Source organism: Myotis davidii, unplaced genomic scaffold (assembly GCF_000327345.1).
Source record: "Myotis davidii unplaced genomic scaffold, ASM32734v1 scaffold401, whole genome shotgun sequence".
Classification (NCBI taxonomy): domain Eukaryota; kingdom Metazoa; phylum Chordata; class Mammalia; order Chiroptera; family Vespertilionidae; genus Myotis; species Myotis davidii.
Window position 1 is genome coordinate 2,040,495 of NW_006291020.1, and position 21,636 is coordinate 2,062,130.

General features: G+C 42.4%; 1 protein-coding gene across 2 annotated transcripts; it reads right to left on the reverse strand.

Annotated features, from left to right (window-relative positions):
- TIPRL (TOR signaling pathway regulator) lies at positions 1–12,610 on the reverse strand. 2 transcript variants are annotated; one of them, XM_006764183.2, is made up of 6 exons: positions 12,276–12,491; positions 11,525–11,624; positions 9,947–10,078; positions 5,097–5,192; positions 3,116–3,178; positions 1–2,173 (listed from the first exon to the last, which is right to left on the reverse strand). In XM_006764183.2, exons 1-6 carry the CDS (start codon positions 12,434–12,436, stop codon positions 2,030–2,032), a joined length of 696 nt encoding a protein of 231 aa, XP_006764246.1. In that variant the 5' UTR covers positions 12,437–12,491; the 3' UTR covers positions 1–2,029. The 2 variants fall into 2 exon arrangements, 1 of the variants encoding a protein (XP_006764246.1); XR_001513917.1 differs by lacking the exons at positions 1–2,173; positions 3,116–3,178 and adding an exon at positions 5,703–5,924 and having other exon boundaries at positions 5,103–5,192; positions 12,276–12,610.
- Positions 12,611–21,636: the final 9,026 nt, after the last annotated feature.

Genomic DNA, 21,636 nt, shown 5'->3' on the forward strand with positions numbered 1-21,636 from the left:
TATACCAAACCATTGTTTAATTAAGCTTTAAGAAAAACTTAAGTCAATGAAATAGCAAAACAGATCAATAATTCCTTATTGTTTATTCTCCTCTTACAAAAAGACACTTGGGACAAATGAATACAGAATGGCATATGTCTTATTCAGCAATGGGCAAATACAGGTTTTCTTGGTATTCTCCGCAGGAATAAACTGATGAATTTTCAGAAGTACATTTTCCTATGCACCGCTCACCTTCTATAAAACAAGGTCAGTTCTTTTAATTCCCTGCAATGTTTAACAATGAAGCAAAATAAGCAATCTAAGACTGAATCAAGGAGCAAGACACCTGAATCAAGTTTTAAAAGATATATATGATACTGCCCAGAAATTTCAACTAGTGAATATTCTTACAGGTTTTTCATTTCTTACAATTTGCATGAAAAAAAAGAGGCTATTCTGTTCAAATCTGCATGGCAAATAAAATAACACAGAAAGCTGAGTACAGTATGATTACTTTCCTGGCCTAAGAGAAAACATTAAATTCAGGCATATTTAATACACAGTGAACATGCCATGTGTTTTTGTAAAGTTAACAAAATCTTGATTTCCTATATGTCACAGGTGATGCAACAGACGGCAAATACCAAAACCATTTGAGACCAAAACTGGGTAATACAATTAGCAAAACAACAATACACACAAGAGTGCACCAGAGTTTGAACAAGGAATGAATATCCAATTGTATTGTTCACTAAAACTTATCATCAGGCTAATAATACCTGAAGAGCTTTGCTAACACTTTTATTTAAATATTCTTATTTAATGATTTATCCATCAAGTAGAAATATGTACAACAGTTATTTCAAACCAGGAAAGGGGGGGATGATATTTGTTCCCCTGACCTGTAAAAAAGTCATTTTAAAAATCCACTTTAAGTAATTCCTTACTTGGTGCTTTATAACCACTTTCCACTTTAGGAAGATCATTTAGAAAGGCAGGTATACAATGTTTAAAAGGTCATCATCAAAATAATCAAATGGACTTTACATGTACTTTTGAGTACTTTCTGGACTACCCAGCTCTTGTACTAATTACACTTTACTGGATTCCCTGTAATGTTAACAATATGAATCTTAAAATCAGAAAACTGGCTTTGATATTTAAAAATTAGCCTTCTCCATAGCTACCTCTCAAATATTTTAAGCAGAAAATTAATCTGGTTGTTAGGGGTTGATGTGATATGTGCGAACCACAATCCATATGGATTCTTTAAACTTTTAGGACTAATACCAACTTCAATATTCAATGGATTTACTCACTCTGAGGCTGCGTGGAAGATGGAAGTGAAAATGTCAGTACCAGCAGAAGCACATAGGAAATAGCACCCGAAGATGGAAAAAGACAGCTCTGCATTCTGCTATTAATGCCAAACCAGGCTCGTGTGTGTCCAATGGGCTCCATAGCTTACGTTCTCCAAAAGACTAGGTTATTTGGTTCTATGTCTGAAATTTTCTTTAAACTTCAAGAGTCAATTTAAATTTAGAGAGGAAATGTACATTTCTTTAATATTGGGGTGAAGATCATTAAAGTATGAGGTCAATTTCCTGGGAGGCAAGTCAGGACTGTGCAGCAGTGGAAAAAAACCACAAAGCCCAGGGTGCAAGGCGGACAACATGCACACAGCAGCCCCGAGTCGCATGCGACCTAGGGATTTAGAGCGACCGCCTCCCAGGGGAAGGCAGTGTTTCCTAATGGATACAGAGTACGCCCACTGTTCATGAGACACAGACACCTCATTACTGATGGCATCCCCCTGTGACAAGTTAGAAATGCAAGTGAACTCCAGGAAACAAATCTGGACTATGAACTTGAGGACAGTACAAACAGTAGTTGGGTGGAATCTCCCTGCAGCAATCTTTTTCTTTCCTTTAAAGTCTATAGGAAATCTGCACATAGACAAGGCAATTACTTCTCATAATAAAAAAACTTCATCCACATCGTCAAAGTCTCCATCGGATTCCACGCTGAGTAGCTGGTGTGTCACATTCTATTCCACAGGCGCATTTGCTTGTGAGTCTGTGGGGTTCTGATCAATTTTTTCTGGAAATAATAGCTTCTCACAGACTGTCTCCTTGATCGGTAAATGCTGTGACATTTCATTAGGTTCCGTGAAGAGGGAAGGTGGGACATGCTGGGAAACACGTAAATTATATCAGCAACGATTCGGTTATTGCACTGACTTTTTAGAAACGCTGGCCGTAAAGCATGCTGGTTTTAAGGTGAGGTACGGAACTGTAGGTAAGGAGCACCCCCAGGACCGGGTAATAACAGGCACCTTTGTTCCTGACTCTTCGGCTCTGTGCCTTAATGACACAAAGATCACAGGGATATGGTGTTTACAACGCTGCCATAAATGTCCTAAGAATTCAGTGCCTCTTTTCTTTCTACTGAATCTTTTTTATTTCTCTTTGAATTTAGTACCACTTAGTCCAGTCCCCTTTCTCTGTGGCTACTGTACCGGGAAAGCACTAGCCTTCACTTGGAGTGCAGTGTGCGCAGTAACTTCTCTAACCGTGTGCACTCTGGGCCCAGACAGACGCACGCACAAAGGGTGAAAAAGCAATGTCAGGTCTGCAGGAAGGTATCACGTTTTCAGCAACTTACTGTAGAATTGTAAATCCCAAGGAAGCCCTTTACAAGTCCCAGGGCAGCGAAAATAGAGAGAAATTATGCCAAAAAGAACAAGTCATGGTGTGAAATGACCACACTTGAGGGGAAAAGGGCCTGGGTAGGAAGACATCACAGGGTGGCAAGTGGAAAGAACATCCAGGTGGTACCAACCAGCCAGAGGTGTGACTCCAGGTAATTCCCACCTCTGGATCTCAGCTTTTCCAGATTAAATGTGGAAATCAGATGGGATGGTGGCTATAGTACCCAGCAACTCTAACTGTTCTTGTATTTGAGGTAAGCTCACAGTTCTATCGAGTAGGACCCACCCTATTGAGCCCCTTTGGGTTAATGAATAGGTTTAAGGATGCAGATTTGGGTAGTTGGGGGGATGGGGTGAGGTGGGGGATATGTATCTGAAAAGAAAAAAATTCTACATCTGAAAACTGATATTAAAATGCCATACCATTAAATTAGCAATTCTGCTCTCTCGTGATGTATATTCTCGTAACATGTAGGTCTTGTCGGCCTAGGTATAAAAATAAAAAAGTTGCAACAAGTTTACTTATATTTATTTTATAATCCTTTCTATCAAGCAAAGCTGCTTACATTTTAGTACAGGTTGTGATGGTGGCATGAACTCCAATGAGACTACCTTATTCTCCAGTGAGAGAACAGCTATTTAACTCTCACCAAAAATTCTGAATTGTTCATTCCAATCCCTATAAATCATAGTAACATCAGATGCAAAAATATAAGCAGATTTAGTAATTACCATGTAAGAGAAACACAAGCAAGATTTTACCTTGAAAGTGAATATGTATATAAGTGAGAAATGCAAGAGATTTTCCTGTCACTCAAGTTGAGAACTACAGCTTTTCCTTAAGCTACAATATTATCATTACCTGCAGCTACTTTTATGTTCCAGAAAAAAACATCTCCAGTCAAGGCACATACAAGAATCAACCAATGAATGCATAAATAAGTGAACAACAAATCAAGTTCTCCCCCCCTCCCCTCTCTCTCAAACCAATTAATCAACAAAAAAAATTTTAAGTTTTTTAAAGCAGCAATTTATCATAATTTGTTTTTAGAGGCATTTTTCAATAAAAGAAAACCACAAGATTAAACTCCGTAAGGTTTCAGTCTTTCATATCAGTAAAGACAGATTAGTGTTCATTGTAAACAATCCAGTAACAAAGTATATAAAGTATAAATAAATCATCAGCATCACAGCTCCTATAGATAACTATCCTTAACGTTTAGAAATCTCTGCACATCTTTCCAAAGCAGTTAAATATAACTCTCTCGCATTAATTTTAATGACTACATATTTTTCTACTATATGGATATAAAGTAAAAATTTTAATCAATGTCCATTCAATGGGCAGTAAGTGTCCTTCCCTCCTGTTTGAATTACACACAACACTGCCATATACATACTGATTCATATTTGTGGGTTATTGCATATTAGAATCTTTTTTAGGGTAATTCCATAAAAACTCAATATTGTTGAGTTAAAACATAAGCATTTTTTAAATTTAGATTGATTACACCCTTTCTGAAGGAAAAAAAAATACAGCCTACTTTTAGTATATTGTAACCACTTTTAAAAAGAAAAAGGTCCATCAGAGCCCCCGTATTTGTTCCAGGGGGAAAACCTTCCCGAAGTGCAGGATGTGGGAAACGACCAATGCAATCCCATCCCAGGGGGTCAGGTCCCCGCTCTGCCACCACTAGCTGTCCCATGTGCTTGATAGTAAAGTCAGTCAGTTGTTCTTTACCTTGGCTGCAGACAGAGATCATACAGCACAGGTTTCACTGGGTTGTTAGGAGAGGTAACCATTCCCCGACAGCCCTGACACAGGCAGTCTCGTCTCTAACTCATCACCCCACAAATCTGAAGTTAAAAATTCATTCACAAAGGCAGGCCATGGGGAAGCTACTGGAAGAGTTTTCATGACTCAGTTTAAGCCTCACCCCTCCTTTTAAAAAAATAAACTTTGTTAACAGTTCCTTGAGATGGAGCACAAGCCTTCAAACTTTAGAAGAACTTTCCAGTATCAGGACATTATGTAAACCAGTGGTCGCCAACCTTTCGGACCTCACAGACCACCAGTGGTCCTCGGACCACCGGTTGGCGACCGCTGATGTAAACAATACATACTATAAACAAAGGTAAGAGTTCAAGGACAGTTTTCTTAAACACAGATGAAGTACAAACAATTTTTTAAGAAGTATCAGACCCCAGTAGGGAGTGTCTTGTAGAACAAAGTTTCAGCTGCCAGAACTTTTGGAAAAGACGGAATGTTTCAGTAACCGCGGTCAAGAGTGAATATGAAGCATGCCATAGACTATTCTATTCAATTTCAAATTCTCACACAGACATGAAACAACACAAACAGGCCCAATATCAATTAGTACACTCGTCAAATGAGATTCGATACCTCGTGGTAAAGTCTCGTGTCATTCATTCTGATAAGCACTCCATCAATTCTCAAGAAAAACCGCAACAGCAGGAAAAAGCTGGAAGGCATTACTCTCTGAAAGAAAAAAAGTGCATTAATATTTTAATGACAATTAAATATTGTTACTGTGCTAAAAGAAAATTATATAGCATTATATAGGAATTAGCATTATATAGGAATCTCTGAACTAGAGGTTCTTTGTCATAGCACCAACGAAGGCTCAAAACTTTGTGTATATTATTTAACATCCTGGTTTCAGTTTCATACAATAAAAATATATTTTTTCTAGGTCAAAGAATAGTTATCTTAAAAAGACAGCACAGCTCTGGCCAGTGCTGCTCGGTTAGGACATCGGCCTGAGCACAGAAGTGTCTCGGGTTCAGTTCCTGGTCAAGTTGCAGGTTGCATCCCTGGTCCCGATGTTTCTCTCTCACGCCCACACACTATCCCTCCCTTCTACTCTCTAAAATCAATGGGGAAACATATCCTCAGATGATGATTAAAAAAAATTTGGAAAAAACAGACAACACATACCTAAATAATGAGAAAATTGTAATGTTCACTTTAAAAAATGGTAGTACTTACAGTAAATGGTAACACCAGTAATACCAAAATGAAAGAAGAACCTAGTTCTTTGTTGCTGCTCATCTTTTATTCACTTTATGTAAAATAAAGACTCGAGACCTGAACTGGAATGCTCTAACGCAGTGCAGCCAATTAGGTACTGTGTCCTACTGCCAAAGCCAAGTTCATCAGGTCATCATTCACGTCCCTGACATCTTCCATCTGTGGCACATCTATAAATGACTGTTTCCCAAATACAACCGAGAAGCCACAGTTAGTGGAGAGTGAAAAGGTAGATTCTGGTGGCAAGGAGAGAGGGGTGTGGGGTCCTCAGGTCTTCAAAAACAGTATGTTTGACCATTTACTAAATAGATTTTTACTGCCTACCAAGTTCAAATTCTTACTACAGCAGGTATTGGATTTATATAGATGCAAGGATACAATCCCAGTGTTCAAGGAGTTTATCAAAGAGGAAAACAGACATACCCAATGTGGTGGCTGCTGTACAGAGGTATGCACAAGGTTTGAAAAGCACTCAGAGGAGCCCACCCAGGGTGGCTCAGTGGTTGAGCATCAACCTATGAACCAGGAGGCCACAGTTCCATTCCTGGTCAGGGCACATCCCTGGGTTGCAGCTTGATCACCAGTAGGGGGTATGCAGGAGGCAGCCAATCCATGATTCTCTCTTATCATTGATGTTTCAATGGGGAAAATTCTCTCTATCCCTCTCCCTTCCTCTCTGAAATCAATTATATATATATATATATTTTTTTTAATATAACATGTATATATTTTTTTAAGTGCTCAGAGGAAGTACCTGAGTCCACTGACAAAGGTCAGCAGGAGCGATACCTGAGTGGAAGGAAAGCTGGCTGGGAGTTCTGGCTGGAGAGGAGGCGGCATGTACCAAGTACATGAAATAGGAAGCTATATTCAGGGAACTGCCTGGAGTTCCATATAAGCACAGGGCAACATTAACCAAGAATAAAGAATAACAAGATAACCCCATGATGATAGTGGCTTAACTGCCTAAGAGTCCCCAGCCACAGGTCAAGCTCTTTCCTGCCCTTGACCTTTCCCCACCCTGTTCCCTGACCTGGAGTGTTCTCCTGGCCAGCACTTCCTGTCCTTCAGAGCTCAATGCAAAAGTGGCTTCTACATAAGGGCCTTTCCTACACTGCATGTCATCGCAGATCCCCCTTGTCATTCCCTCTCACAGTACTCATTACAAATGAACAGGTCTATAACTGTATCCACTTATGTGTTTACTTGCTTAAAGCCTCTATTTGACGATAGGTTCCATGGTGGTGGGAATACTGGCTTCGTTCAGCACCAGATCCCCACTGCCTAGAAAAAGAGCCAGCGCACAGCAGGTGGCCCTTAGCTGTGGGCTGAACAAAAGAGGCCAGATGCTCGCTGCTGGGAAAAGGGCTGAGTCAGACGCACTGGAGTGGGCTAAACAGCAAGGGACCCAAAGGAAGACGCAGTAACGCAGAGCAGGAGGCAGCACTGACTACGACAATATGTCACAGCAAGTCAACCTGAAAACACATCATTACCCAGCAGAGCGCTAGTTAAAATGTATGGGAAAGAATGACTTACAATATTTCTTCCAATTCAAAATTAGTAAACATGACACAACACAGAAGCAAGCTGAAGTACCATTGCTGCACTGCACAGTGGGGAGACCAGGAATTAGGGGCCTGTGTGCTAGTCCCAATCCTACCACAATCCACGTATATTTTAAGACAATGGCTCCCTCCTAAGGGCATCTGGAAAGCTGTGGTGAGCAACAATGATGAGCAACCAGCACCAACATTCAAGAGTTAAGGACCAGAGACGGTCGCTGTTCTGCAGTGCACAGCACGACTCTATACAACAAAGTCCAACCCTGCATCCCACAGACTTCCACATCTCTCACCTGGCATCTAGCTAAACTTCGAACCTAATTCCATTTTACAAATAAATAAAAAACTCACTCAATTATCCATAAAGGCAATGGCCTTGTAAACTAAGGAGAGATTATACTTCGTTTTGTTTGGAATTTTATTATTTCACTTTGGAATGTCAGCCTGTGTTCTCTGAGTCACTGACTGTCAGCCTGCATCTGTAACTGTCACACCCACAGTGACTCAATATGCACACACAAGCACCTGGCAACTTCACTATGTCATTTAGTGGTCATATTATGCACTTACCTAGTGAAATACATCTCATTTTATTCCAAGTCAATTTCTTTTAAATTATAATTAGGACATTACGTTAATTTACTGAAAAGTAGTACCTTACCTATGAATTTCATTTCAGGGTAGTAAATGGGAGAAGGTACTTACAGTATTTGGTTAAAGAAAAAATAAATGGAGTGATGGGTCTGATGAGATGGCAGAGCAGTAACTTAAAGCAAGTCACTGAACCACCCAGGTTTTAATAACCTCTATATTAAAAGCGGGGCGTGAGGAACGACCTCAGGCTCTCTCTGTAAAGTCCCCAGGATGACATTTCTAACAAGGGCCCCTGCACCAGCACTGCGGAGTCATCAGCGCCCTCCTCCATGAGACGTGTCCTACTCCCGACTCTCTGGCACCACATTCCTGCATCCTCCAGACATCTCTACTTCTCAGCTAGTCTCTGCTTCAATACAAGGGAACGTCACTGGTCCACACTCATACCTCCAGGTGCACTAAGTGAGAAGAAAAACGTCTCACGATGATGATTACTCTTCGATTTGAGACTTACTATTTGCTCTGGTACACACATGTTCCATTTATGCCCACACCCTCTCCAACACTTTCACCCACACAAACACGTGTGCTCCCCACATGCCTACCCACTTGCATACATCACAGACATAGCCACCCACTTGGATACAAGTGCCCAACCAGATATGCACATCATAATGAACATTCAACACCGCCAGCTCTGTGAGTGGGTAGACAAATGGAAAGGTACATGACTGAATGAATCAGCATGAAGAAATCTAAATGGCAAAGATAAATTGGGGGAGAATTATGGGCGAATAGGGAGTGGGATGCTCAGAAAACAGTGATGTAATGCTAGAATAATAGAGATATTGGTTCAAAATTAGTTACCCCAACTTAGATAAACTAGTCTTTTGGGAAGTCATTTATAAAATACAGAGGCTAAACTAAATGATTCTGTAAAAATTCATTACAATTCCAAAATCCTAGGATTCTACAGAAATCTTGACTTTAAAACAAATTACTGCTGTTTTTGATTTATTGTTTTCATTCTTAACTAGAGGCCCAGTGCATGAATTCGTGCATGGGTGGGGTTCCTTGGCCTGGTCGGCAATCCGACTTGGGTGGGGGCGGCCACGGGAGGTTGGCCGTGGGGGCGCACTGACCACCAGGGGGCAGCTCCTGCATTGAGCGTCTGTGCCCTGGTGGTCAGTGCACGTCATAGCTACCAGCTGATCGTCGGCCTAATGGTCGCTTAGGCTTTTATATGGAGAGATTATTGTTTAAATCACCATACTCACCATGATTGTGCTTTGAGAACAATGTTTGATGCTAGGGCCCATCTTTGACAGACCTTATGATAAGTGCTATAATGGAGCGGTTAAAAATAATGTATTTTTGGAGTATGGACAAGGGATATTTAACTCTGCTGTGGAGGGCCTCATAGAGGAGGTGACATTTTAGCTAGGTGTTAAAGAATAAGGCATTTAATAAAAAGTTGTGATTTTTCTGGAAAATGTTAAGAAACCCGATTACAACCTAATATAAACAAATATGAGTAACTGTGGCGGCCTGCTTGTTTTCTTTTTACGCATGTTTCACCAGCAGCATTGGTAATGGAAGCAGTCCGTCCTCCAAGGAACTGATACTTGTCATTCCTGTTTTCACTTGGATGCTGGAAGCTGAGTGTAGTTTATGGGGCACTGAGTCCTGACACATTGTCATTTCCTTACATAGTATCCACCTTGCTGTCTGCTCAGTCTCTCCACATTGTTTTTAATTCAAAATGTGAAAATTAAGTCATAGTTTTCATTCAAATTACATAATAAGCAAACAAAGTACAAAGTGACCAGGCAGGTCTTTAAAAAATGCTTTGCTAAAGCCTTACAAATATATTAAGATTTTGTGAATTTTATAACGGACATTAATTAGTAGGACGTACTCTAGACTCAAATGAAACTGTACATGATATCATATTAAGACGGTATAATTCAAAGTGAGTCTTATATTTCTAACCAATGGTAGAAACAGAAGAAAGAAATTTTAAACAAAAATCATAATACTCACAATTTTCACACTTAGGCTTGAAACTCCATGATCATGAAGTTCATCCTCAAACAGGAGAACTTCTTCAAAAAACTTAATCTGCTCTCTGGCTTTCAATTTCTCTGTGTCTATATGATCTGTTGTAGGCACAACCTAAAAGAAAAATGTCAGAAGGAGCACATAAAAGTCTTTCCGAGGAGCTGGAGACAGGAAGGTCGCTAATGCTACTCCACAGCCGCCAGGAGGCTTTTCCTAAGTCACCCCACAGTCATCACCATCATTACGGCATCGGGTTAAAACAAGTTCCCGAAATTTCCTCACTCCTGGCAACCATGTGCCAGAGGGCCCCCTAATTGACAGAGCTCTTCAATCAGGAGAGAGGAGAAAAGACGTGAACTTATGAAGCATTGTAAGGGTCTGACGAACCTTGCTCCCCATGAGACTGCAAAGGAGGGATTTTTGTCTGTTCTCTGTGTATCCAGGGCTCCTAGGGTTACTGCCCAGCACATAGTAAGAGCTCAAGAATGAATGAATGAATGAATGAATGATTGAATGAATACATGGTTTCTCAAAACTGTGTTTTTGTCTTGGAAGCAGCACAAAATAGTTAACTCTTGGAATACAGGAGTGGCAGCAAGTGAAGACAAGAATTAAGTTGCTGCCACGAACTTCCAGCTTCCCAAGATTCTAACAATCTCCGCAGAGACAAGGAGCCCCCACACAACCCCAACTCCTTACATTTCTGCCTAAATACCCACATATGATATGGGGTCTCCGATAACTACTTTTAATGAAAATAGTTAGAGTGAAATACATTTTGTTCTCTCTGACAAAATGTGATACTTACAAACAGCAACCTAAGCCAAATTTCCCTCATTTCAAAATAAATAATAGGCAAACAAAGCGAATAAATAATAAGTAAATAAAGCTCCCAATAGGAGACCTACCTATTCCACCTTCTTGGTGTATTTATCATGGAGAAATCCACCCTAAGCAGGGCTTACATGATGCAATTCAACATTCACATAGCGCTTTAGAATCTACGGGGAGCTTTCCCATCGATGACCTCGCATCAAAACTCTGCTGTGAGGCAGACATATGTTTACCCAATTTACTGATGAGACTAAGACTCAGATAAATAGATTGAGCAACTCCCCTAAGATCATACCAGTTCCCACATAGTACAGGCAGGACAGAAGTCCTATTTGCCCACATCTCTATTCAACTGTACAACTGGGAGCTGTTGCTACCAGGTCTGTCTAAAGCAGCGGTTCCAACCAGTGGTCCATGGACCACTGGTGGTCCGTGAGGTCTGAAAGGTTGGCGACCACTGGTCTAAAGCACAGGCCTGAACACCTCTCGATAGTGACAACATTAAGGCAGTAGTTCACTGCTCCCAACCACATGTAATTAAAATCCCTCCACTTTATTCCCTGCTGATAATCAATAAGCAAAATCCCTCATATTAGGTTCTGAAGCCCCCACGACAGAAATAAACATGTGAAAGTAGTAGTAAAAAATAAGCCATTACTAGAAAGTTCTAATGCCAAGACTATCCAAGACAACTGATGACTCATAAAAGCAAAAAATAACAGTTACCTTTAACTTGAGGGATTCTCCAAGTAATGTTCCCTTATAATCTGTTGTAAAGGTCCAATCGTATGGTTTTATAACTTCCTTGGAGTGCTCACCCTCGTTCCTCAAATACCAAAATAAGAAGGATCAGATTTAGTGACGCAGCATGCAGATCATCTGCATTCATTATCACACCAAATTACATTCCACACATGATGTCAAACCTCCTACTAATACACACACTTGTCAGAATTCACTAACACAGGCCTTCTTTCTTCCTGCACTTATTGCTGTTTAACTTGACACGTGCTGAGTAGTCTTCCCAATCAGTCTCTACACTGCCTGAGGACCTTTTATAAAGCCCATCCTCCTTTATATTCTCCAAGGTACTAGTACATAACAGGCACAAAGTAAATAATTGCTGCTTTGACTACCAAAGAAAATAAATTTTTCTTAATTTCAAAGGTCCTCAAATTTTCAATGCAAATCACAGCATTTTTCTTGAAAAACAGGAACATTCAAGTACACAGTGTACTCTTCACTAAAGAACACTAAACGCTCAAAAAAGAAACTCCACAGAGCTCAGCTCAAATGTTACGCAATTAACTCAAGAAGCATTTAAGAGGTGGCGTAACTAATCTCCATGTTATAGATGAGAAAGATTAATTTTAGAATAATCCAACTACCAAGTTTAATAATAATACTAGCCCCCCATTCTAATATCGTTTCTTTCAACTCTCTTCTCGGTTTCACCCACAACTGCCGGGACTCTCACCTGCTCTCCTGCCACTCCTCCGCACAGGCTACTTTAAGCATTCCTTGGTAGTTATTCACACATCTCAAAGCATCTGTAGCATTGAACTCAATCCCAAAGCCAGAGCCATGCTGGATTCTTAAAACGTTGTCTCCAAACATCATCTCGGGGAGGGATGGCATATGCAGTTCATCAGCTAACCTATGCACAACCAGAAGTCAGGCAGGATTATTTTATATCACTGTTGACACTTTGGTTTCCTTCTCATCCCTACATTACTGAGTGAGTTAATTAACATGATATATTTTGTAGAGTCTATACATGCTTCCATCATCTATTCTCTCTATGTATATCTTTTTTTTTAACCTTCACCTGAGGGGAGATTTTATGTATATTTTCGAGAGACAGGAAGGAGGGGCAGAGAGAGAGAAACATCCATCAGTTGCCTCCTGTATGTGCCCATCTGGGGAGAGAACCCGAAACCTTTGTGGTGCACACAATGCTCCAACCAACTAAGCGACCGGCCAGGGCTGTGGACTTGGCAGTGGGCTAAAAAACAGATAATTAACAGAGAAGTAAATACATAATATATTATCTGCTAGTGGTAAGCGACATAAATGGTGGAGGCCTGTTTTAGGTAGGATGATCAGAGATTGCTTCTGAGATAAAATTTGAGCCTCAAAACTACCTTGTGAGCTGAGAAACGCTGAGTTTAGGTACCTAATGACAGATTACAGAGCTAGTAAGTAGTAACACCAGGCCTCCTCCATTATGCCAGCTGCTTTATTAATACTTGAGCCTCACCCTGCCTCACCCAGCCAGCATGGCTCAGTAGTGGAGAGTCAACCTGTGAACCAGGAGGTCACAGTTCAATTCCTAGTCAGGGCACATGCCTGGGTTGCAGGTTCAATCCCTATCCCCAGTGTGGGGCATGCAGGAGGCAGCCAATCAGTGATTCTCTCTCATCATTGATATTTCTATCTCTCTCTCTTTCTCTCTCCCTTCCCCTCTGAAATCAATAAAAGTATATTTAAAATAAATAAATACTTGCCCCTCATTTGGCCAACCTCATTAGAAAAAAAAGTTATATTTGACACATTATGAAGCCAGGATCACAAATTATTAATCCACAGGTGTGTTTTGATTTGCCTGAACAATATTTGAAATAGTTGCCAACAATGACGTGCTTGCTTCAGCAGCACATATACTAAAATTGGAACAGTCCATGGAAAATTAGCATGACCCCTGCACAAGGATGATATGCAAATTCATGAAGCGTTCCATATTAAAAAAACAAAACAAAACAAAACAACAACAATGACTGATAGTTGTCAACAAAAATTGAGAGTCTTTTTAGGAATCTGGACTTCTGGTTTCTCTTTTTTGAAAAACAAAGTTAGACTGGCAGTACTGGGCCTGGCAATCCACAGCACCGACAGGCTGAAGCTGAGTAGAGGCTGCCCCCTTACCTGGGACCCTGGTGGTGCACTAGTCCCCTTAACCCGTAAGAAAGTTGAGTTTATAAAGGTTTTTAAGTGGAAGCTACTCACTTCTGAAAAAAGCAGCTATATATATAAATCACTATGCCCATGACCCATCATCACCTCAGTCAAAACCAGGACTTTCAATTTAGGGATGTAAGTTCAGCTTCTCAACCAAAGGCAATTATCTATGGGCTGGCGGAACCCTTCAATGTTAGCCTGAGAACTCTTGCTGAATTGAATCATGGCCAAATAAGTATACTCTGACCTCTATGTTCATAAGTCTGAATGACAGCCAAAGGAAGCACAGACCAAGAGCGGTGGCAGGAAAGAGCAGCATGAGGTGGAGGGTGAAAATGTTAAATGACAGCAAGGGAAGCAGCGAGCAGAAAGCAGAGATGGAGAAATCCTATATAATAAAAGCCTAATATGGCATGAATCTTGTGCACTGGGCTTCTAGTAACAGTAGTAACACTAGAGACCTGTATATAGTTACTGTTGGGGCCACAAGAACTGCTGCTCATTTTCTGAGATAATTCCTGTGTTTAATTTTCTCCTCACATACTATTAAATTCCCACCACTTAAGGCAACGTGGGTCTCTGTTCCTTGTTACCTAAAAGCAGAGGTTCCATGGAAGTGAATTTTCCAGTTACCCTATGTACCCAATTTATTTTGTGGAAAATTTTCAAAATGTAATATAGACTTTTCTGTGTTCTTAAACAGAAAATTTTCATTTAACCTTTTCTTAATTATCAGAGATCATCACATTTAACATTCTTGTAAGATACTATGCTCAAGTTCGATGGAGTGTGTACACCCCTAGTAGTCCTATGAAATATTCCTGTTACATGTAAAAGAATCACTGTCACTAACTTACACAGCCTCAAATGTTCTAAATTCAGACTATCTTAAACACTGGCCAAACATAGTATCTTAATACCATTTATTTCTTTTTTTTTTAATTTATTTGTACTGATTTCAGAGAGGGAGGGAGAGAGAAACAACAGTGATGAGAGAGAATCAGTGCTGAGGAGCAGCGAGCCAGGCTCATGGCTGGCGAGCGCAGTGGTGGTGCCGGGAACCTCTCCCACCTCCACTGCAGGTGGGCGGTAAGGAGCGAGGGGTCCCAGACTGCAAGAGCCTGGGACTGCGAGAGGGATGTCTGATTGCCAGCTTAGGCCCGATCCCAGTGTTGTTCTCATAGAAAGCAGTCAGTCTGAACAACTCGAAGACTCAGGGAAGTGCAGGAAACTCAGGGTGAGCCTGCCTCCATGCTTGACTCACCAACTCGATGGTGTTCGCAGGACAGACCATGGTGGCCCAGGCTGTGCACATACAGCAGCTACTAAAGCTCAAGCAGTAGGCCATGCAGCAGCAGTAGGCTATCCAGCCACAAGGGGTCTCGGACTGTGAGAGGGTGCAGGCAGGGCTGAGGGATCTGCTCCCCCAGTGTACGAGTTTCATGCATCAGGCCCCTAGTATAAGAGGGAGAAAGAGATAGAAACATCAGTGATGAGAGAGAATCATTGATTGGCTGCCTTCTGCAGGCCCCTACCACAGGATTGAGCCTGAAACCCAGGCATGTGTCCCGACCAGGAATCCAAATATGACCTCTGGGTCATAGGTCGACACTCAACCACTGAGCCACACAGGCTGGGCTTAATGCCATTTCTAAGGCCAACCTTCACTCTCTTTTTTTTTTGAAATATATTTTTATTGATTTTTTTTTTACAGAGAGGAAGAGAGAGCGATAGAGAGTTAGAAACATCGATGACAGAGAAACATCGATCAGCTGCCTCCTGCACATCTCCCACTGGGGATATGCCCACAACCCAGGTACATGCCCTTGACCGGAATCAAACCCGGGACCCCTCAGTCCGCAGGCCGACGCTCTATCCACTGAGCCAAACCAGTTTCAGCTAACCTTCACTCTTAACAAATAGCCCTGACCGGTTTGGCTCAGCGGATAGAGCGTCGGCCTGCGGACTCAGGGGTCCCGGGTTCGATTCCGGTCAAAGGCATGTACCTTGGTTGCGGCCACATTCCTAGTGGGGAATGTGGAGGCAGCTGATCGATGTTCCTCTCTCATCGATGTTTCTGACTCTCTATCCCTCTACCTTCCTCTCTGTAAAAAATAAAAATAAAATATATTTTTTAAAAAAACAAAAAAAACCAAATAGGTATTACCATTAATAAGTCAGGGAACACAGGAAGCCTCTATGGGATTTAGATGTCTTAAATCATTAAAGAAAGCATCCTTAATCCAATACTTCCCCTAATCCATTCATTTAGCATCTTAGAGGTTTTAACACCCGAGGTGATACATCACAGAAAATTCAGAATGGGTGAAGGTCTAGCCTTTCTTTTGTCATAAGGAAGGACTAAGTATACTCTGGCAGATCTATTTTAGAAATGACAAATACAGAGATTAAAGACCTAGGATTTGAATGCCTTTAAAACTCACCATGCAACCAGCCCCTCTTAGAGAGTCTGTAAGTACATTACACAGTAAACAAACTGGAGGCGACTGCTTTATAGATGCACAAGTTTACCTCTATGGTGCAATATGTAACAGAAAGTGCCAGGGAGAGGAAAACCCAGACAGTAAATCAATCTACGGTGGGATGAAGGGAATTATTTTTCCCTTTGTTTTCTGCATTTTCCTTACTTTTCTTAGTGAATCTGCAAGAATATTACTTTATTTAATGTAGTTATTTATAACTAGGCAGCTAAACATTCTTTTACGACTCCCCTCTCTTCCCTGGTAACTTCCCTCTGCCTCAATCTTAAAAGGCCAGTGCTCCCCAGGGTTCCATCTCATGACCTTTCCTTCTGTCCTAGAAGACTTTTAGATGATTTTCACTCACTCCCAAGGCTCCAGGTTTCAATTATAAGGTGACAATATGGACAAACCCTAGCCAGTTTGGCTTAGTGGATAGAGTGTTGGCCTGTGGACTGAAGGGTCCCAGGTTTGATTCTGGTCAAGAGCACATTCCTGAGTTGCGGGCTCGATTCCCAGCGAGGTCTGTGCAGGAGGCAGCCAATCAATGATTCTCTCTCATCATTGGTGTTTCTATCTCTCGCTTTCCCTTCATCTCTGAAATCAATAAAAAACATTAAAAACAAAACACAGACAAGCCTTTTTTTTAATTGATTTTTAGAGAGAGAGAAAGGGAGAAGGGAGAGAGAAACATCAATGTGGGAGCAAAACACCCATTGGCAATCCCCCTACCGGAGATCAAGCCCGCAACTCAGCATCTGCCCTGACTGGAATCAAACTGGCAATTTTTTTTGGTGCACGGGACCATGCCCAACCCACTGAGCCACACAGGCCAGGACCATGGACAAGTCTTTTTTAAGCTCCAGGATCAATACTATATCCAAATGCCTCCTACATCTCCACTTTATGACCCACACACAACTTACATTCCAACTCAGTGAGCTCGCCCTCTATCTGACACCTGTCCCTGCTCCGCTTCCTCCCCCTGTTCATGGCAATGATTTCCATGCAACAGCTCCAGCCGGAAATCTCGTCTCAGGGTAGTCCTCCTTCTCCCTTCTTCCCCTATCCAATGGTCACCAAACCCAGGGACTTCATCTTCTAAAAAGTCTCCAATCCATTCTCCTTGTCACCTCCAGAGAAATCTTTCAGAGCGGCGATTTTCAACCTTTTTCATCTCAGGGCACACATACACTAATTACTAAAATTTTCCGGCACACCAAAATATATGTTTTACCAATCTGACAAAAAAATATGTATTTTTGCCTTTCCGCCCGGCCACTTCCCTGCCTAAATCTTAAAAGGCCAGTGCTCCCCAGGGTTCCATCTCATGACCTTTTCCTTCTGTCCTAGAAGACTTTTAGATGATTTTCACTAACTCCCAAGGCTCCAGGTTTCAATTATAAGGTGACGATTCCCAAACCAAAACCCACGGACAAGCCTTTTTTAAATTTTAATTGATTTTTAGAGAGAAAGGATTCCGTCACACCGCAGGGCTGATTGTGTTGGTGGTTGTCATATTTTTATTTGACAATCTAAGGGCATGCCCCGACTAAATAGTCAGGTATTGCATGTTTTAAAAATTCCTGCGGCACCCTGGTTGAAAAATCCCTGTTTCAGAGTCTACAGCTGACCATGCCGCTCCTCTGTGCAAAAGTGCTCCCTGTGGTGGTCACATAAAATTCAGAACTCGCCGAGGCCGGTTTGGCTCAGTGGATGGAGCGTCGGCCTGCGGACTGAAGGGTCCCAGGTTCGATTCCGGTCAGGGGCGTGTGCCTTGGTTGCGGGCACATCCCCGGTGGGAGATGTGCAGGAGGCAGATGATCGATGTTTCTGACTCTCTGTCTCTCTCCCTTCCTCTCTGTAAAAAATCAATAAAACATACTTCAAAAAAAAAAAATTCAGAACTCTTCAGCCTGTGGCTCAAAAGCTCTCTGGGCGACGTCTCCACCGCCGGGTCGGCTCCCCTTCTCACTCCTGCCCCTGGGGACCCCCAAGGGCCCACCACACAGAAGCCGTTCCTCCAACAAGTTAGGGCTCTCCCTCCCCCTCTCCCTCCCCCGGACCTACGCACCCTCCCTGCCTTCCAGGGGCCCCGCCCGCCCCATCCCACCAACTTCATGGAGATGCGGGTCGGGCATCCGGCTGCCCGTGGCCTCTCCGCCTAACGGAGCTCACCGCACCCCGCGACTCTGAGCCCGCGATTCTCCCAAGACCCTGCCTTCCTCACGGATGTCTCACCATCCGTCTCTCCAGCGCCTGGCGCACCTCACGTGCTGAAAACCAAGCAAGCATATCGCCCCCATTAGTGACGCCCAGAAAGCAGGGCAGAGCCCCCCAAGAAGCATATCGCCCCCATTAGTGACACCCAGAAAGCAGGGCAGAGCCCCCCAAGAAGCAAGCATATCGTCCCCATTAGTGACGCCCAGAAAGCAGGGCAGAGCCCCCAGGAAGGAGAGGTGCAAAGGTGACCGGGGCAGGGACGTGGGGCAGGTAGGGATCCTCCGAAACAGCCCTGCGCCACCCAAACCGGGTCGAGTGACAGATTCGCGCAGGCGAACCCAACCGAGGGTCGGGAGGGTGATGCGGTGATTAGATTTGTTGCCAACAACTGAAAGAACATGAACTTAAACCCATTTGTTATCAGATTAAAATAATGTCAAGGTTTAGAACCCCACTGGTACACGATTCCCTTTTAATCGGTGACTTCAGTAGGAAATTAGATCAACACAAAGTATAATGAAAGCATGTGCATTTCATAAAGTAATAAATTTTTGCTTCCGGGACCAGGCGCCAACGTTACGTGACCCACGTTACGTCACGACGCACTGGAAAAGGGGCGGAGGAGAAACAGGTGAGGGGCTGGGCTTCGCCCGCGAGGGGCGTGGTCAGCGTCGTGCGGCCCCCGGAACTCCTTGGGTGACGTCATCGAGGGGCGTTTACTGAACGGGAACCTCGGGTTTGGTCAGCGGTGGGAAGGGCAGACTCTGGGCCAAGGCAGGGGTTGGGAGGGTCCAGAGATGGTTGGCGGGGGGAAGCCGGAGAGACAGGTGGACCCCTCGGGAGAACAGTAGGCAGGCAGACACTCCTGCTCCGACGGGGAAGGTAAACAGGAAGAGGGAAGGTGCCATCCAGGCTTGAAGATCCAGCCACAGAGCTGAGGACCAAGAGCAGGACTTGGGCAGCACCGCAGTAAGAGAGGAAGGCAGAACCGCAGCCGCAGAGTCACTGTGCAGGCAGGGCACGTGTCAGAGCATCCAGCAAGGGCTCAGTCACAGAGGAGCGGGGAAGAACTAGACCCTGAGCTGGGAATGCACTTCCCTTTTTCTCATGCTTATGGTTAGATCAAGTTGTACCTCCACCCTCACCCCCCTACCCCCCGACCCCCGTTTAAAAAACCCTGGGGGTGCCCTGGCCGGGTAGCTTAGTTGGTTAGGCCGTTGTCCTGATACGCCAAGGTGGCGGGTTCATACAACAATCAACCAATGATTGCATAAATGAGTGGAACAACAAATTGATGTTTCTCTCTCTCTCTCACCAATAAATACATATTTAAAAAGAAAAGAAAAACCTTGGCGGAGTCGCTGTTCCTTACAATCAAAGAGCACTGTGAAAACAATGGGCTACTTTCAACACCTTGAGTTGCCCTATCCACAACCCTTCATCCCCCAAATATGCACATAAAATATATAATGGAGGCCAGGTTCTGTGGAGGGGAGGGAGGTGACAGAATAAGAATTCATGCTGTGGGGAATTTAAAAGGAGGGAGGGGCATGCTAGGGATGAGAATATAAATATTTTAGCAGTGTAATAGGGTAGGGAGAAAGGGTCTAGAAGACCCATAGGATTTGAAGAACTGAGAGAAGAGCAGAGTTGATTGCATCCAAATTTATTTTTAAAAAGGAAACATTGCCTACTCTCAACTTGTGGCATGATTTGGAGATAAAAGCAACCCATTAGTAAAGGAGAAATAAAAGCCAGCCATTGCAAACTCTCAGAGACTTTCAGAGAAATATATTAGCTGACAAGTTCCTGAACAAATATACTTTTAAAATATATAGTTTTATGCACTTCCAAAACATATATTTTTACTCATTTGTATATTTTCTTAACAATATACATGGTGAAAAATCCTTCCAGAGCAGTTTATGCCACTTTAACTCTTTTTTGTTGTTAAATCCTCACTCGAGGATATTTTTTCATTGATTTTTTTTAGAGAGAGTGGAAGGGAGAGGGAGAGAGAGAAAAAACATCAATGTGAGAGAGAGCCCAGACGATTGAGCCTACAAGAGCCTGCAATTGAGGTGCACGCCTTTGAATAGAATCAAACCTGGGACCCTTCAGGCCACAGGCCGACACTCTATCCACTGAGCCAAACTGGCTAGAGCAAACTCTCTTTTATTTAATAATATAATCCATAGTATGGCTATTCTAGTTTATTCAACCTTTCCTCTGTGGATGTGTGTTCACTTTGTTTATATTTTTTGCCACAACAGATAACGTTTCAATAAATATTCTTGCATATGTATAGTCTGTATTGGTGTTTTTCTTTCCAGGGGGTAGATTCCCAGGAGTAGGATTCCTGGGTCAAAGGGCATAGGTTTATTTTAACAACAGATATTGTCAGATTGCTTTTTCAAGTGGCTATGTACAGTATATGCAGGGTAGGGCAAAAGTAGGTTTACAGTTGTTTGTATAGAAATAATACAATAGTAAATAAATAATATAAAACAAACTGTTTCTAGTACTCACAACTGTAAACCTACTTTAGCCTTACCCTGTATACACTTTCACCAGCAGTAAGTGAGCGTTCAGGACCCTAGTTCCAAATGCTGGTGTGAAGAAAACCCACCTCCAGAAACATCCATTAGTAGGTGTTGGGAGGGACCCGGGAATCTGAATTTTTTCAAGGATCCCCATGTAATTTGCTAGAAAGCAAGATTGGGGAGTCACAGGTTGACCTTGCTGCAGGATTTACCTAGAGGGGGAATAAGGGGCAGGGATCAGGAAAGCCATCTGATGGGACTGCCTTCTACTAATGGGCTCAAATGTAAACTTCTCACATTATCACCAAGTAACACTTTAAGTAACAGAGACACCCCAACAAAACTGGAAAAAGAAAATATTAATAATTCATCCATAAATTTATGTCTCAGTATCTGTCCATCCCGTTGGTAATATTTATCCTTTAATAAATTTTTGTTGTTACCACTTTTACATGGTTGAACACTGCCATCTGTGATGGAACATTTTAAATTCAGTGAAGTCTATAGCTTATGGATAGCATATGGCCATCATTCAAACAGTAATTGGAACAATTCTTTCAGCAATATTATTTTCCTGCAAAAATTTATTTTCATATCAATCAAAAATACTTAAATGTTCTAATTTGGGGGGTAG

Excerpts from the sequence above, each read along its gene's own strand:
- TIPRL (XM_006764183.2), bottom strand. The coding sequence starts at position 12,436 with ATGCCATCCCTCCCCGAGATGATGTTTGGAGACAACGTTTTAAGAATC. Across the intron at positions 5,193-9,946 it reads CAAGCCTAAGTGTGAAAATT|AGAGTAATGCCTTCCAGCTT; the intron begins GTGAGTATTATG and ends TTTTTCTTTCAG. Across the intron at positions 2,174-3,115 it reads GCAGAATTGCTAATTTAATG|CATGTCCCACCTTCCCTCTT; the intron begins GTATGGCATTTT and ends CGTGTTTCCCAG.